This window comes from Triturus cristatus, chromosome 2_2 (genome assembly GCF_964204655.1).
Source record: "Triturus cristatus chromosome 2_2, aTriCri1.1, whole genome shotgun sequence".
NCBI lineage: Eukaryota > Metazoa > Chordata > Amphibia > Caudata > Salamandridae > Triturus > Triturus cristatus.
Window position 1 is genome coordinate 1,098,235,256 of NC_140582.1, and position 18,559 is coordinate 1,098,253,814.

The 18,559-nt window shown below is 43.3% G+C and overlaps 1 protein-coding gene and 1 gene segment (V, D, J or C); both read right to left on the reverse strand.

The window, feature by feature from the left end:
• Nucleotides 1-18,559, reverse strand: part of LOC146863213 (Ig kappa chain V region Mem5-like) — an 899,898-nt gene that overhangs the window by 322,350 nt on the left and 558,989 nt on the right.
• LOC146863214 (THO complex subunit 4-like) lies at nt 11,534-18,271 on the reverse strand. Its single transcript, XM_085643405.1, has 5 exons — nt 17,858-18,271; nt 17,583-17,744; nt 16,450-16,597; nt 11,651-11,755; nt 11,534-11,562 (listed from the first exon to the last, which is right to left on the reverse strand). The coding sequence occupies exons 1-5, from the start codon at nt 17,918-17,920 to the stop codon at nt 11,534-11,536; spliced, it is 507 nt and encodes a 168-aa protein (XP_085499531.1). The 5' UTR covers nt 17,921-18,271.

Sequence of the window (18,559 nt, forward strand, 5' to 3'; positions counted from 1 at the left end):
CAGCCCACAAGCAGTCCCGCAGCAACCCAAAAAGGGGCCTCTCCCAGGTGTGAAAGTTGGTCTTGATATTGCCCCGCCGACAGACTCCAGGATGCAGTGAGGCCGTCGAACAGAAACCACAATACGTCATAGCAATCTTATTGAGAGTAAGGGCATTTTACATGATACCCAATCGGGTATCATGGAATCATTGGAGGTGGCTGAGTCGGTGAGATTGTTGGCAGATTCAGGGGTATCGGCAATGCTGGTGCTCCTGGATCTCTCTGCGGCATTTGACACTGTTGACCACACCTTGCTAGCTCAGAGAGTGCAGGAGCTGGGCATCCAGGAGCACCAGCATTGCCGATACCCCTGAATCTGCCGACAATCTCACCGACTCAGCCACCTCCAAGAGGGCCGTCTTGGTACTAAAACAATCGCTCACAGAAGGTCGCTCTGCAACCCAATCAGTCTAAACCGAAACATCTTTGGTGCGGAGTTCCTCAGGGGTCAGCGTTGAGTCCACTTTTGTTTAATCTTTATTTGGCTCCACTGTTCTCGCTGATAGCCATTTGGGGGATGAAGGCGATTTTGTATGCCAATGACACCCAGTTGTTTTTTCTTTTAAAGAGCAGACTGAGGACTCCTTCAAGAGTTTCAAGGGCTGCATGAGAGACATCGCGGTGTGGATGAACAATGATAAACCCAAACTCAACGCGGGAAAACAGAGGTGATGTTTTTCAGGAAGGAGTTGCCCCCAGCGCCGGATCTCTGGTGGCCAATGGAGATGGGATCACTCTCTGCCCCTGCAGCGATTATAAAAACTTAGCCGTGAAATGGGAGGCTCAAATACCGCAGGTGACAGTCACCTGCTTTAGTAAACTGAAAAATGTGCGGAAGTTTCTGCATCATTTGCCAGAGGAGTGCCGTAAAATCATAGTCCATGCCATGGTGACATCTAGGCTGCACTAAGCAAATGGCCTCTATTTGGGCCTACCAAATTACTTAATGAGACGACTGCAGATGGTCCAAAATAGGGATGCGAGACTGATTAGGCGTGTACCATTCTGCCATCATGTCTCTCCGCATTTAAAAGAGCTCCGCTGGTTACCGGTGGCGGAGAGAATTGAGTTCAAGGCTCGGACTTTGGCTTTTCGAGGTATGCATGGTAACTGAAACAGAGGTTATGCTGTTACAAGCAGTCTTGCTCACTCAGGTCCAACTCACAAAAGCTGCTCTGCATCCCTCGCTTTAGGAAGGCTTGTTTGGCTGGCAGATCCTTCACGGTCGGGGCCGCCAAATTGTGGAACTCTCTGCCAAGCAACTTCCGCAACATTGGTTCAGAACCTCTTTTTAGGAAAGTGATCAAGACTTGGCTCTTTAGGTCAGAGTAGGGATGGGGCCTTTGCTCTAGGCTTTCCATCTGCGTACTATCTTCCGCTAGAGCGCCGGAACACCTCTGTTTGAGGTAGCTGTTGCGCTTTACAAGTGTCTGTATTAATATTATTATTATTAGTATTATTATAGCACATCAAGACTATCTTAAGTTGAACAAGTGTGTTTGTTTTGTTTCGCTATAAAGTTTGGGAGAAATGTAGTGTGCTGCTGAACACATTCTAGTCTCTCAGAAGGCACCAGTTTTACCAGCCACTCCTTTGAGGGCTAGCCATACACACAGCCCAAACACCCATCCACCACATGCATCACGAGTGACGTTGGCCTGTTAATAACAGGGCCTGTGTGCAAGTGCTCGAGGCCAGTTCCAGTACCATATGCTATGTGTCTGTGTAGTCATTTATTCAGCATGTTCAGCTAAGGCTCAAGACACTACAGTATCAAGCAAGAGAGCATAACGAAAAAGCTTTATTTCAGTAAAGGGCAGAAGGATATCCCCCCCCCCCCCTCAAAGCCAATTGGAAACATAAGCCAAAAAGGTTTTTTTTCACAACTATTCTTAAATAAAGTTGTAAAAACTCAACTTACTGTGCTAATAAAGATGGAAGACTGAGTTTTTATGCAAGATTTTCCCTTAAGACTTGGGGGTCTTAAAAGGATGTCAGCAGTATAATTTGATGACCTCTCTTTTCAGCATTTCCACATTAAATGAAACTGTTTATCTGATACATGCCAAGACTGTAATACAGTTTGCTATCAATGGAATTTTCCAGCACATAACCACTCTCAAGTATAGTGACAAAAATGGTGTAGTTAAAGTTTCTTCAAAACAAAGAGTGACAAATCATGTTTTTTAAACCAACATCACCAGCATCGTATCTGTCGGGTAACATGAGAAAGACAATGATCTACAAAAAATCAGTAATAAAAACTATATTAAATTGTTGACATGATCCACCAGGAATACGTTTTAAGTAAATGTGGAAATTCTGGTAAACTAGAACTAGGCAAAACACCTCTGAGTTTTGTACTATGGACTGCTGTGGAGAAAAATATTTCTTATTCTGTTTTTCCAAGAAGAATGTTTTCATTCTTGTGTCTTTGCAACAAACAATATTTAAAACCATTAAGGTACATAACAATAGCAACAGAAAAACAGTATAGCTATGGGATTATGTTAGCCCTTGGAGATATTTACAATTTGCAAAATGAACTGATGTGTTGATACCCAACACACTGCTGATTATTTATGTTTAAATTAGATGGGGGTCACCTAAATCAGCTGCACAACTCAAACAGAGCTGGGTTTGCTGTATATCAATCTTTGGGAGTAATCATTAAATAACCCCCGCCACTGGTCGTATGGACCTTTGAAGGTCGTCGAAGAGAAATGATTAGCAATCATCAACATAAACAATACATCATTAAAGATTTATTGTTGAGTCAATAATGAGAGTTAGTGTGAGTTAAAGGGTTTTAGCTTAAGATTTTTTTAGGTTTTTGTTAGAAATGGGGGTCTCTGGTTGGCAATGGCTGGCCACTGTCTAAGTAGAGACCCTTCTTCCTAAGTCAGAGTAAGCAGACTACACCCTTTGATAACCCCTGCTCAACCCTGTGGTAACATAGCACGAGCAGCTAGGCTTATCTCAGAGGCAGTGTGTGAAGCATTTATGCCCATACACAGTAATACAGTGAAGCACACTACAAAGGGACACCACTCAAGTAGTTAAAAAAAAAATAAGTATCTTTATATATACACTTAACACAAGACCAATAACAGTAAAAATCCACAATATTAGAAAATAGGGTTACTCTTGAAAAGGCTGCAAAAATAGTTAAAAATGTGCAAAGAGGAGTTCAGTTCAAGGTAGTGGTCTCTGTGACCCTTTTACTCACAAGATACCTGGATTGTGTAGCAAAGCAACCAAAATGTCGCTAAGGAGTTGAAGCGATGATTTTCCTTACACTAACCAGCGATGCGTTGAATCCTTGCCGCAAGGGAGGATGATGCGCTGATTTGTGTGCAGGACAAAGCGACAAACTTCTACACGCTAAGCCGACGATGCGATGAAATCCTTGCCGCAAAGGAAGGATGATGCGCCAAGCCTGTTGCGTGTGCGGTCTTGTAGCGATGAAAAGAAATGGCGCTCCGCGAGGGAGCAACGTTCCTGATGCGATGCGATGAAAATGGCGAACGCTCGGCGTCTGCGCTGCGATGTCGTGAAGCGATGAACTCGATGCGATGATCTTTGGTTAGCGAGTGCTTTGAGGCCCGCAAACATGCAATGCGATAATCTTCGGGTTAGCGAGCATTTGGCAGCCCGCAGACAGGTGATGCGATGATCTCCGGTAGCGAGCATTCGGCGGCAGCAGCGCAATGATTTTCCTTATGCTCCTCAGCTGCAGCGGCTCGCTAACGGGCGTTAGCGACGATTTTCAGCACTCTCTTCTCCACAGTAGAACTAGAGGCCCTGGAACTCACAGGTGCCTCACCTGCAGATAGAAATCCTCGCTGGGAGGAAACAGCAGGCTAGTGGTGGAGTCTGATGTACCTGAGACTCCTACAGGAGGCTAGCTCTCTTCTAGCCCTTGGGTGATTGCTGTAGCAAAAATAAAAAGTTCCTTCAAAGTCCTTTTCCTCTTCTTCCAAGTCCAGTAGTAACCACTGCAGGCCAGTCCAAGAAACAGCACACAAGCACAAGGACAGTCCTCTCCTGCAGATTCCTTCAGTTACACGGACAGAGGTTCTTCTTGTTGTCCAGGAGCAATACAAATTGTAGGGGTTTCAGCACAGATATTTATACCCCAAAAGTCTTTGTTCTCACAAGCTACAAGTCACTGAACCCAGCCAGAACCAGTTCTGCTCAGTCCTGGAGCACTTTGTTTACCAGGCTGCATCCTTCCTTTCAGAAAGAGGGGGTCTGCCATCAGACGCACCACAGGAGGTGGAGCCAGCATTGTGGAGGGAAGGCACAGCCCTATTCAGGTCCCAGGTCCAACTCCTCCCACCCATCTAGATGCAGATCTCTCTATTCATCGCTGGGACACCTCACCTTGTCTCCTGGAATTCCCCAGCCCTGTCACTCCAAAACCAGACAGCCAATACACATAACAGCAGAGCACACTGGAAGGCTTAGGCAAGAAAATGCCTACTTTCTAAAAGTGGTATTTTCAAACAGAGAATATAAAAATAAACTTCACTAAAAGATGTATTTTAATATTCTGAGCTCAGGCATACTAAATCCGTTTTTCTATCATGTTCTTTGGGTCAGTTAGGACCAGTGTTCCCTCGAACCTGTGCGCGTGCGCGCGCGCCCACCTCTTTCACGCCGAGCGCGCACTGTCCTATATGAAGCGCGCACATAGCCGACCCCTGGAGCAGCTTGCAGCAGGGGGCTAACTCACTCAGCTCGAAGGGGCTGTCAACAAACGATCTGGGCTGTCAACAAACGTAACACTCACTCTGCGTGGCACATTCAAATTCACTAGCACCGATGTGACAATCAATTAAGCAGCCTATTATGATGGCTTAACGTCGTTCGTCAGTCATCCACGCAAAGACCACCCACTCAGCTGCCCATCTCCTAAACGTAGCACATCCACCATTGCGACCTTTCAGAACGGAGACTGCCCCGCACAAAAGTCTGAATCTCCGCTGACCATAGAATAAAAGTAACAAGTCAATGGTCTTTTAAAGACCTGTGAAGTACTCTGGTGCGGCTGGCAGCTGAAAAACTGTCTGTGTGGTGACCAGGAAGCTCTCTCAGCCCGGGCTGACACACACGACTGGGGAGGTGGCGGGAGGGGAGGGGGGGGGGGGGTTCGGGGGAGACCAGATGGCCCAGATGGAGCCCTTCCCTGGAATAAATGATTAATATTTACATAGCAACTGGTGTATATGTAAAGAAAAAAGGTTAAAGTTACAGGGGGAGAAGGACTGAAGTGAGAAAAGCATTTCGTAAAAAAAGGAAAGTGAAATGGAGGAGAAGCAAGAGCATTGATGAAAAGTCGAATGTGAATTAACCAATAAGAAACTATAAAATCAAAGAAAAACGAAGAGGTGATTTGTAGTTATTTACACCCAGTGTAGCTTTGTACTAGCGGATTTGATAGGGGTGGTAAAGAGATGGGAGGAACAACTTCTATTGTGTCTATGGACCACTATGCAAACCCAAAGGCTGTTCGTAGCGCTCATTTGGTGGCACAGAGACTAGGGTGACCGTCCGTAAATTGGACCTCACGACCGTTGGGATCCCGTAATTTTTGGCCTTTTAGGGAACAGAGCTGTTCCCTTGTGAAAGGCCTCCGTCCCTGATGTGGCCGCTTCGCACTCCTCTGAGAACAAGACAGAGCAGCCCCACCCGCCCATTGTCATTCTGTGTGCGGCTGATTGCCACATACAGCATGACAATGGGTCTGGGCTGGCACAGCATGTGATGGCCTCCGCCAGCCTCAGTCCAGGGCAGGGCATTCTGTCCCATAGAAGTGCAAAAACACCCCTGCTGCTGCTAGGTGAGAATCCAGTTAACCAAAGGAAGGCGGTGAAAAGTTCAAAGGAAAGGATTATAGTTCTCTCAAAGTCTCATCGTTTTAGAACTGACGCATTTTCAAAATTATATTCAAGGAAGCCATGGTTGCTGCTGTATTATTTTATGCAACTAACAACCACTGACAAAGCCAATAGTTCTGGCTTGCTGTAGGTGTAACGTTACTTGTTCTAGGTGTAACGTTACTTGTTGTATTATATATCTGGATGCAATGGCAGAAGCAACAAAAAATACCAGTCGGGCGGCACATTATACTAAGCACAGATTTTTAGCCTATGTGTTTTAAGCCACGCCCTTAATTACATCGAACACCCTTTTGGCGAGACGCCCCTCGTTTTTTCATCCCACTTAAAGCTCTGGAAATACCACCATGCCACAGTCGCCCCACGTCCAGGCACTGTGCATCATGCATGACTCATGCCTTCCACTTTTTCGGATTACCTATGTGCAGGGGCATAGTGAACCCTGCCCCACCCCACCCCTTGCTTTAGGAACTACAGTGAGGGTGGAGTTCTTGATGGGACTCTTCTGTCTGCAACTCTGCGGACAAAGGATCAGCTCATAATTAATGTGAAAAGGTGAGTGAGTGAGTAAGTGAAGGGATGGGTGGATGGATGGCTGGATGGATGAGTGAAATGATGGATGGATGTATGAGAGAATGGGTGAATTGATGAGTGAAATGATAGATTGATCGATGAATTGATAAGTGAAAGGGTGGATTGATGAATTGATAAGTGAAAGGGTGAATGGATGGACGGATGAGTGAAAGGGTGGATGTAAGGGCTTGTAGATGGGCAAAAGGATGGATAGATGAGTGAAAGGGTGGATGGATGAGAGAAAGGATGGATGAGTGAAAGCATGGATGAGTGAGGTTCAATGGACGGATTCATGAGTGGATGAGTAGATGGATGGGTGGGCGGATGGAAGGATGGATGGCTAAGTGAAAGGGGAATTGAGAGAGAAAGGAAGGATGGGTAAATGGATGACTGAACGTGTGAATGGGTGGAAGGATGAGTGACTGGGTGGATGAATGAGTAAGTGAAAGGATGGCTGGATAGGTGAATGGATGGGTGGAAGAGTGGATGGATGAGTGTACGAATGGATAGGGTGGATGGATGGATGTATGGATGGATGGATAATGGATGGATGAGTAAAAGGGTGGATGGAGGGATGGATGAGTGAAATGATGGATGGAAGGATACGTGATGGATAGGTTTGTAAATGGTTGAATATGGACATGGATGGGCACCAGATGGAAGGACAGAATGAATGGTGAAAGACTGAATGATGGATGAAAGTATGATTACACATTGTAAGCCCCATTATCTTAAGCAACATTTCCTATACATTGACTTTCACATTTATATGAGTCATTGTCTCTATATAATATGTGTGTGTTGCAACGCACTCCAACACTGCCCCACATACTTGGGATGAGTAGCACTATAGAAGAAATTAAAAATACACACAAGAGAGGGTCTATGTGAAGATGAGGGGCGCCATTGGAGGGTGGTAGCAAGGCCCGACTGGCGGGACCGGGCATCAGGCGTTTTCTCTAGCGCTGGAAAGGTGGGGGCGGTTTTGTTACCACAAAAAGACCTGCACATTTGCGTAAAGCTGCGCGCATACTGAAAAACCATGCAGTGCACAATTGTCTCAACCTAATATAAACTTACTTTCACTTGTACTTAAGTGGTTGTCTTTTTACTTACTTATATACTATTGCGCAACCTCCTCTGATGTGTCTGTAAAACTTACCTTTTACCTGAATTTTGACTGCTCTGCGAGGCATGGTTGAGTTATGGCATAGAAGCTCTGCCCATTTCCCACCCATCTTTTTAATTGGCTCTTATTACTGTCCTTTCTAAATCGATGCTTTTCATTTGTGAATAGGCTTAGTAGTCCCTCCTTGGTACTGCCTTGTCTGTATTTGTATCCTCTCATAACGACTGGACTTTTTACTCGTGTTGTTACACGGTCTGCTTTATCTAGTGGGTGAGCACTGCTTTCTTTAATCATCTTCCCTATTCCACCCAGGATGTTGCATCACACCGCCACCTTTTATATTATGTCATTTACTCATGTATTTTTACATTTCTAGCGCAGTCCGCTTTAACTACCATGGCCGTGCTTATTTATTTAATTTACGGTGCAGTCCGCTTTCACTTTAGTGGCTGCGCTACAAAAGCTTTCTTTCTTTCTTTTTATTACACTTTGTGTAAAAGTGCCCCATAGGCACTTTCACTTTAATGTTGGCCGCGCCCCTTTCTTTAGACGCTGCACCCACACACGCGGTCTGGTTCCTGGCGCACATAACCTTGGCTGCAGCGCACAGAGACCTTACACTGCCGCACACAGAGGAAAAAAATTAGAGGGAACATTGGTTAGGACTATAGAATGTAATAGTCAAACTGCCCATTCTGGCCTATGGAGAACAGGTAGCCTTACAGTAGTGAAAAACGAAATTGGGTGTAATTCACTACCAGGACATGCTACACAGAGCAGGTCCTACCTTTCACATACAATGCACCTTACCATAGGGGTGACTTACATGATGCCAAGGAAAGGTTCAGGGGCTGGGAAGTGGGTGCACTTTGCAGCCAAGATGGCAGTTCTAGACTGCACACAGACACTGCAGTGGCAGGTCTGAGACACACTTTACAAGCTGCGTCTGTGGATGGCGCAAACCAGTGCTGCAGGCCCACCAACACCTTTTGGTTTACCAGCCCTGGGCACACACAGGCCACGCTACTAGGGACTAACAGGCAAACCAAATAAGCCAATCATGGATATACCAATTCACATGTCATATTTACACAGGGAGAGCATATGCACTTTAGCACTGATCAGCAGTGGTAAAGTGCCCAGAGTCATAAAGCCAACAAAAACAGGTTAGAACAAATCCAGGAGGAAGACAAAAAGCTTAGGGATGACCCTGTAAAAAGGGCCATTTCCACCAGTTTTTATCTGTTTATTTAAAAGACATTAAACCCTTGCGTGGGGAAAGGAAAACCCTGTAGGATCTGCCTCATGGGTTCTGGGATCTAAACTCTGCTCTGTAAGCCAGCAAGACCTAAACTTCTCTAGGAACACACACTAATATAAAAATTATATGTTGCATCATTATTTTCTTTGGTCTTCTTCATTCACCAAGAAACAAATATCATCAAACTCCTCTCCTGAGAACAGTTTAATTTCTCATGTTCTCACCAGAGCATAATAATCTTTCGTACATTAGTTCTAGGAAGTGTTCGAATGTTACTTCTTGAGGTTCAAACTTCTTCCCACAAATCATTCTTCCCGTCGTTATTGTCTCATCCTGATGGTAACTTCACTATCAGTTGTCTAATAAAAAACAAGAGTTTATTCACTTACTAGCTGTAGGCTTCCTAAGTTGCAACATTTCCAGCAAAGAGAAGAAAAACATCTTGCACAAACTATTCAATGTGAAAAACAGACCTTTCTTGGCTAATACATTGTCTCTTATTTAACATGAGATCAACAGTTAAGCTAACTTGGTCCAGCATTTGATTTATGAGTAGGCCCGCAAAATTCAAGAATGATTACCTACTACAAATTTAGCAGTTGTGCTTTATTTCAACGTAATATTGTGCACATTATAAATATACATATTTTCAATTGTACGATTCGCTGCAGCACCTGCATCATTTCTGTAAGAAACCACAAGAAAGGCAATGATCTGAAAAGAATCCAGTGATAAAAACTATATTAAATTATTGACATGATGCACCAAGAGTAAGTTTAAAGTAAATGTGAAAATACTGGTAAAACAGTACTAGACAAAACACCCCAGAGATTTTACTATGCACTGCTGAGGGTAAAAGTGTTCTTATGCAGCTTTTCCAAGAAGAATGTTTTCATTCTTGTAGCAAATGATATTTAAATTTGTAAAGATATACAAACAGTAGCAACACAAAAACTGTATACCCATTGCATTGATAGTCACAATTTTCAAAATATGCAAAATAAGCTGGTGTGTTGATACCCAGCACACTGCTGATCATTTGTTCAAATTTAAATTAGCTGCAAACCTCAAAAGACCTGTGGGTGTTTTAAATAAAATAAAGGTATCGGCCCATGTTTGTGGGCGTCTCACCCCAGCTTGCTGCAGGCCCACTCTAGCCCTCAGGTCAACCAAAAAGTAAACTAACTCATGGTCTCTGTTTTGACCAACAAAGATCTCTGCAGGCGAGACCACCAGGCTTGCATTTCAACCCCCAAGGCAGACAGCAGAACACAGCGTCACTTTTCAATTTGACTTCAACTTCAGCTGCCATAGTTCTCCAACTTTCCTCCTCATTTCACTGAGACCCAATATCTCAATGGGTAGGCAGAAATGTAGATCATGGTAAGTAAGTATATCAGGATAATGCCTCTTAACCGACCTATCTTATTTTTACTGGTAAGTACTCTCAGAGATCAGAATAACAACACATCAATATTCCCCATAAGTACAATGTCTACACACAGTTGTTGCTTTTTTTCCTTAGTTTTTTTATTTAGTAACAAGCAAAAAGATTTTTTGTATCAAAGATATATTCACGTTACATTTATGTTTTCTTTTTTGTGCTATACAAATGTACTAAAACAAGTGAATATCAAAACACACTACTAAGACAAATTAGGTTTGCCCCTTAAAACCAAACATAAATATCTGCATTCACTTCTGACATCCTATTCTTGCATTCCAACATTCATACTACACACAGAGAAATATACAGTGAAAGAATTCTAAAAACAAACAACTGGATAAACCTTCTACAGATTCGTTTTTGAGTATTTTTTCAAATTCTACTGTGATGACATTAGCAGCATGTTAGATTTCTTTTCTCATTGAACTTAGGTTGATCCGTTTAGAGTTTGTTGTCCAATTGTGAAGTAGCTGGTCTACGTACGTTTCGGTGAAAAAGTGATTGAGATCACCTTCCTCAGGACCATCAGAAATTAAGAATAAAAAAGAGAGAAAAGGGGCTTTGTTCTGAAAATATAAATACAAATACATTGTGTGTAAGAATAGGGAATATTGATGTTCTTAATGTTTTCTTTAGAACAACTATTTATGTCTATTTCTTTCAAAAAGCTGTTACATGCAAGTCTCAGAGGGGGAGAGGAAAAGGGAAAGGGAAACGAAGGAGAAAAAGAGGGAAGAAAGTGGGCAGAAATTCCCTAAGTGAGGAGAATCAGATTACCTTCCTTCCAAGAGGTGAAACACTTTATATATCAGTGGAAACAGAAAAACCATAGGATTCTTGATTATGCAGCCATTTGTAGAGAGAAAAACCAGATAGCCCTGTGCTAAGAAAAAATGAATGTATACTGTGAAGTACCTGTTTAGGGGTAACACGTAACAATTATACAGGTTGTTAAGTCGTCATTGCCAATTCTTCCAGGGCAACTGTGAGGTAGGACTTGGTCTATTATATCCAGGGTCTATTTATAGCTGAGGGTGAAATTAGAACAAGTTAGAAAGATGGTCTATTCTAATAAGGCTCTGACTAATTGGTAGACGGATGTAGTTATCTCTTACCCTGAATATATAGTAGTCTTATATCGATAAAGTTAAGTCCTATTTGAAATGTTTCATCATCGGATTACTGTTGTCTTCTAAGAAACGCTATCCCTACAATGAGAGGACACACAAATTAATGGTTTTAAAGTAAAGGACATTCAATACTGGATGTATGTGGAGTATCTGATATTAATCTTACCTTCCAATAAACTGTGGGAGACAAGATGGTAGTATCCTATTTCTAAGGGGTCTGGTATCAAAATTCCCCACAGAAGGTTAGAGAAGCTGTGATTATTGATCAATTCTAAAAAATAAATAAGACAGAGTTCCAATTAAATTCTAATCAGGTGCCACAATTTTAAGAGGACTGCAACAGAGAGTGTCACTTATTTCCAGGACGATTAACATATCTTGTTATGGGTATGTGTATTTGTTCACGAGTATCTTGTCTGAAACCTGTAGTTATTTTTATCAGCTAGGATTCGCTGATTTTGTTGGGATATTATTAAGGTTTTACTGAAGCCGTATGCTTTCTTCACTTATTTTGACATATAAGAAGGGTTTGTCAAATGCCTGAATGCAGCAAACTCATTTTTCTTCTATTGGTCTTATAGAGGAAAAAGTGTGCTACCTATGTGTTCCAGTTAGGTAAACATAGTTGTCACATAGAACGCATCACTTGGCAAACTAGTCTAGGGCTATACCCAGGTCTATGGCCGTCAGTATTCAGATTTCTTTCGACACTGCGTTTACTGAAAGGTATGTGTTATCGCCGTGTGCACCAAGTGCTATATGTGACGTGAAAACTGGGGCACTGTAGTTTATGATAAGACAAACTAAGATGGAATTGTTGCTGGTTTAATAGTAAATTTATCTTGTCGTGAAAGGCATCTTAAAGTGAGAGGCATCTGCTTGCAAATGGTACCGTGGTCATGAACGGTTACATCCATCAGATAGGAAAGGGATTGCTACTGAATTTAACCTAGGTTTATGATCATGGTAAGTAAGTACAGACCTGATTATGATGGTGGTTGGACAAGCGTCCGATTGCCATCCTGTTGGGAACATGACCAATAGACTAGCTGTCGGCAGTCCCGCCATCAGGATTAGGATGCGACCGCCATCAAGGCGGTCGCAATCTGTCTTTTTTGTATTGCGGCGTGTGCTGCGGACTGCAGCACAGGCCGCAGTCCGAAATAAACACATTGCACATATGCCTACCCCATGGTGCAGAGATATGTAGGGTGGGCCAGGAGAAAATGGGGGCCCCCTATGGGCCCCAAGTCACTTTCCACCTGCCTTTTCATGGTGGGATAACAAGGAGCATTGTTATCCCTATGGCGGTGCCCCTTTTGTAGGGTTTGCAGTCCCCCCGATGCACCAACGGGCTCCTTGAGCAAGTCGAATGTGTGCTGGTTGGTCTCGCCACCTGCCCTCCTTCTGCCCACCATCATAATGCGGCAGGCGGGCGGTCCTGCAGGGTCCGATGACGGTGAAACTGCCACCGATGGCCTGATGGTGCCGGTCCCTCTACCATCGTAATGAGGCCCTAAGTCTTTATTTGCTTGATTAACTAAACCTGTTGGAACAACATACATAGTAAAAGTGAGTAAAACAAGATTATGATTTGCAAAATAGACAGTGATTCATACCCAACATTTAGCTCATAGGGAAGCTTATAGTATGTTTGCTGCACGTGCACAGTTAAAGCAGATAATGAATTCTGAAAATGCATCGGTGGTTGTGAGAAATACAGAGCCCCACTGCAACATTTTAATTGATTGTATCAGATACCTGTGAGCAGCGTGAGGAGGCTCAAACCAGCCTCAATGCCAGAGATTCCCCTTTATTAAGTTTGCCAGTCCGGTCTTGTTGCTGAAATGAAATAACAGGAAATCTGTCTATTTTTAAGGGGGCCCACAAAAAAAATAAAGAAGGGACCTGCCCCTGTGCCTCTCTCGTGGGTACTGCCCTGCCTATAATTTGATATTAACCACAGTATTACCTTCATGTGACTATATAATAAAAAGAATGAAGTTTGAATGCGCACAAGCCTATTGTTAAGAGGTTGAATGGTTGTCGTGTGCCTCGGAGGTATCACTCTCTGAACCGTGGAGTGTTATCGTCTGAATTAGTTCATGCGTTCTCTACCATTAAAAAAAGTCCCTATGGGCTCTGCGATGTGTGAATCGCGTAGGCAAAATTCAATTTTTGAGTTGTTCAATCAAAAAGAGTGAATGAAAAACGTGTAATGAAAGTTGAAATCGTACTTTATTCTTTTCATAAAGTTGAATTCATTTCCATTCCAATGTAAGGATCAACATCCTGATGCAGTTGATTGTATTTTTATAATTTTTTATGAATGATCCCAAGGCATTTCGGGCTCAACTGTGGCCCTTCATCAGGGGAATCTAAACAATGAAACAAACATTTATCACATGAGGAACCACGTCTAATGAAACATTCTGTTGGTTTACAGACTGCTTGTTATGGTATAAAAAAAAGAGGTTAATGTGCTTGCCAACTGAAATGATTTACCACTGTAATCTGTGTGTTGGTTCCGCATTCGCGTGTGGTTGGCTTTGCATGCATGGTGCGCATTTAAAACAACAGAATGAAAAAATCAAGCCTCCATGTGTGACACGAACCTGTGTCTCCCATCTGATTTGCGAGGTTGCGTGTTTTGAAAATAAATCACTTAGAAACTTTGGTTACAGTGAGCTCGGAACGATCGAAAACTTACAAGAAATGAGGGCTGTGGATATTTGCAGTGAAGTTAAAAAAGTTTAAAAAGTGAACGACCGTGTGCGGGGGTGAGCGCCTAGCTAGAAACGCTTGATGACTGAATAGCTGTGAACACTCAGGTGATCCAGATCCAGAAACGAGGGTGAAAAACAATTTGAAACGTTGAACATCACAATAAAAAGAACGTTAGCAACATCATAAGGAGACAGTGCACACTCCCATCTTCCTCTTTTGTTCGCTGCTCTGACACAGCTAAATATACCTTTTTCATTCGTGGCATTACTTACTTTAATTGTAATTATATTGATTGATACTCTTGTGTATTATGTTACCTTGGCGAGCTTTATTAATTTAACATAAGTATCAGACTTCTGTCCTACCTTGCCTTTCCATTTCCTGTATTAATAACCATTCCTTTGCCGCTCGTCATCCTCCCCTGTCCAATTTATGGCGGGGAATGGTTTTCATTTAGCTTTTGGCTTCCGATTGCTCTACGATCGTTAGAAGGAACAGGTAAGTGATTTTATTTTCGTTAAATTGTCCTCTGCCGCTCTCGTCATTTATATGAGCAGTTGTGGCTGCACGGGAAATGTTATATCTTTAAGCCCGTTTCGTGGTTTTACTTTCAATTTTTAGGTTTTGTTAAACAGGCTGCAGCGCACAAAAAACAAGCATTTGCAATGCAATAGGTCTCGCATTTATAAGAGTTTGAGCTATTGGCATTGTAAAATTACAATGCCTTTTATTTATGTTTTGGTTGTAAAACAAATAAAAGGCATTGTCATTTACAATGTCAGTAGCATAAACTCGCATAAAAGCAGTGTGTGGAGTGCAGCAGTGTGAGGCGTGCAGCAGTGTCGTGCGGCGTGCAGCAGTGTTGTGTAGCATTGTGCGGCGTGCAGCAGTGCATGGCTCTTTCTTCTCCCACAAGCCCTACTGTTTCTTCTCGTGTTTTTTTCTCGTTTGTGTGCAGTTTTATATAGCTTGAACTTTCCACTTAGAGCGCTTAACGAACACTAGATTACATTATTTCCTAAGCATGTGGAGATTAAGGGATTTGCCCAAGATCAAATTATTTTGAGCGAGGCCGGGATTTGAGCCAGATTCCTCAACTGCGAAATAGTCAGCTCTAGCCTTTATGCATCACCTCTTCCCCAGGGTCAGTGTGATGGATAACAGTACATGTTGATTCCCAAAAAATGAGTGCTGGTGGGCTACACCTGCAGTCACCGCCTCAAATTAAGCACTGCCCAGAGTGTCTGATTCAAGCCGGAAATGATGCAGCGCAGGGACAGTGGTGCAGCCACAGATGGCGCTACCACTTGCAGCTACGCTGGGCTACTCTACCGCAATTACTGCGTTCCTAGTCACGGTGAATTTAGTAAGACAATTATGCATTAGTCGTGGTAAGGCCAGCAGGTCACTGCTGTCTGGGATTCCTCCTCAGATGAGGTGAGTGGTGACAAATAGCATCCTTCACTGCAGACCCCCGCCCCTCAGGCATCACAGACAGCAGCACTGAGGGAGGCAAGTTCTGAAGCCCCTAGAGCTGATATTCTACTCAGATCAAAATATGCATATGCACTGGGCGCGCCGTATGAATGATCTGGTTATCAGTGATAAACGGGTGTATCTTGTGGTACTATTCACATTAAGGTATTTAGCTGCGTAAAGATGCGCCATATTGAATCACAAGTGGTGTGCGCTGAAGCGCTTCCCCAAAAGCGGATTGCATGGCGGCACGATGCACGTGATTGTGCGCGTGCTCGCCATGCAATCCACTTTTGGGAGCACTTTGAAATGCCCCTTTACTAAAGCCTCGCATAGCAATTGCTATCGCAATAGCTAGGCGAGACCTAAAAACATTGCTATTTAGAACGCTAATAACTCCAACTTTTTAGACCTGCAGTGCTAGTGCCTTGCTCACTAGGGACCATCATGGACTAGCTTACGGTACTGCACTACGACATACAGAGCTAGTTCCTGGCTCACTAAGCAAGCATCTCCAATGCACCGGGTTGCATTTTTATTTTACCCCAAGCTTAAACTATCAGTAATTCAAGACCTACTGCATCGCAAATGCTTTTTTTGTGAGCAGGCATAAAATAAATGAGAGCATACACACATCTCCTCGCAGATTAACGGGCTACAAGATTAAACGCATGGAGTACTTTTATATCAGCAAATTGCCACAAATGCAGGAAAACATTGGCTGCAAAGTGCGCCAACCAGATATATGGTACCTAGACTCACCGTCGAGGGGGACGCCATTATACTGCTTCATCGCTTTCAGGGCATCCGCTTTCCTTTCAAAGTGAACGTCAGCTGTGCCCAAACTGCGGCCTGACCGATCATAGTGCACAGCAGCTTTCTTCAAGGTCCCAAACTCCGCAAAGAGCTCCTAAGGGAAAGAATCGGAGCGAATAGCTATAAGAACTGCAAAACAATGTAAGAGAATCTTTCACTTTCAAACGGCGAACCTGAAGGCGAACCCCTTAAATTAGGAATTTTACTCGTTCGGATTAAATGCATACCAATACATGCAGGGTATTACAAGAGGTTCTAAGGAACAAATTCCCATATTAACGTGTTTGCGTTGTGTAATCGGGGATGTGTCTCGTTTTATTCGTTTCTTTTGCATTCTTTCATTGAGGTCAGGACGCCACACCTCACTAGTGGTTAACAGATTCGTTATATGGGGTAATCGTACACAAATCAAGTCATTCAGTACAGCCAAGTCTTTTTAGTCACCAGTCACGATAAACATTCTTTCCTTACAGAAAATAATTGCTTTCTACCCCATACCGATCTGGATTTTTCGTAATGGACGAATGTCTAATCTATACTGAATGTTCAATCACCATGTCCCAAATTTAGACTTCACAGAAATTAAATTATGACTTCGTCTGTGTACGATTAGCACGTTCTCAATAACCCATCCCAATACATGCAACGCCGGATAACTGGAAAACGGTTTCCGACGCACAGAAACATTACATTGAAAGGTCAACTCAGAGGGAGTATCGACATTACGTTAAAACTGTAACCATGTAAATTGATTTTCTTAATATACAGGGGCCCTGAATACCTAGATACCCAATCTTTATTATGCGGTGCAGGCAATGTTAAGTAATGTTATTACACCAGTACATTTGATTTTCTTATAACAGCATTATGGGGTGGGTTGGGGTTATTTGGAGGCGCAAATTACGTGTTTTGTATACAAGAAATAGGAACCACTACTGTACAAGAATAGACCAGCTCTAATCAATGCTGCAAGGGATGCAAATTTCAGTGTATAAATCCTCAAAGGTTCGTCGTATTTACCGATAATCAAGTATATGTTTAGTATCAAAATAAACAATGCTTAATACCTTAATGCTTACCTGAATGTCCGCATCGGATACACCAAAATCCAGATTGGACACTAGGAGTTTGCCACCAGTCTCAACGCCGCCGCCGCCGCCGCCACCACCACCACCGCCGCCACCTCCTCCATAACCACTGTCGAACATGTCATGAGTCCACTTGTCGGGAAGCTGCTTGGGCTGGAAGAGGAAGAAAATGACACGCAATGCTGACTGCACACATTACATCAGCCCTCTCCGCACATAACAAGGGCGGATTGAGACGTCATAAAAACATTAAAATATCAGAGTACCCATATCAAGTAGTGGTCCCACTGGCAGTGCCTCGAAGTGTTGGTAAGCTGTGATGCCACCATAGGAACGGTTCACCCCCTCGGCCAGCCCTCTTGTTCACTGTCAAAGTTGGTATGTATTGAAATCTAGTAGACATTGTTGTAGTCACCCCCGACCCAAATGAGTAATAACTCTGGACCATACCCAACTGAGCCATCGAAAAAACTCCCCAAAAACAATTCTGGATAGTATATTCAGTTCATATCCAGTGGCGCTTCAAACTTCACGGTGTTCTTTGCCCCCTCCAAACACCACGTCCAAATTTGCAGTAAGCGGGACAGTAGGAGTAACGAATGTAGCTGCACAATGGCTCTGCATGGAATAGGAAACAGCATCCACCGTCAGACCAGGGCCTGATGGGCAAAAAAAAAATCCTCCCCATATAAAGTAATCTATTGGCCAGGGCAATTCAAAGGAGAGCCACTGAAAAAAGATCGTTAATTTCTTACATGACATGGAAATAAATACGTTAAAACTCCGTTCCAAAGGCCCAGCCAAATAAACAAAAACTAGGCGCTTGTACTGCCATGTACCCGCTCCGCTCCCTTACACAAGAACAGAGGGACAACTAAAACAAGAAGGGCTGGGCGAGAAGGGAGGGGGGAATGCCAGCAACAGAGGAGCCCGCGAAAGTGAAAGTGATCGTGATTACGATCGCTACG

Bases quoted from the DNA above. Each gene is read 5' to 3' on its own strand.
- LOC146863214 (XM_085643405.1), bottom strand. From the start codon at position 17,920: ATGGTGGCATCACAGCTTACCAACACTTCGAGGCACTGCCAGTGGGAC. The intron at 11,756-16,449 runs GTGAGTCTAGGT...TTTATTTTTTAG, and splicing joins TAATGGCGTCCCCCTCGACG to AATTGATCAATAATCACAGC. The intron at 11,563-11,650 runs GTAAGATTAATA...CTCTCATTGTAG, and splicing joins CTCCCACAGTTTATTGGAAG to GGATAGCGTTTCTTAGAAGA.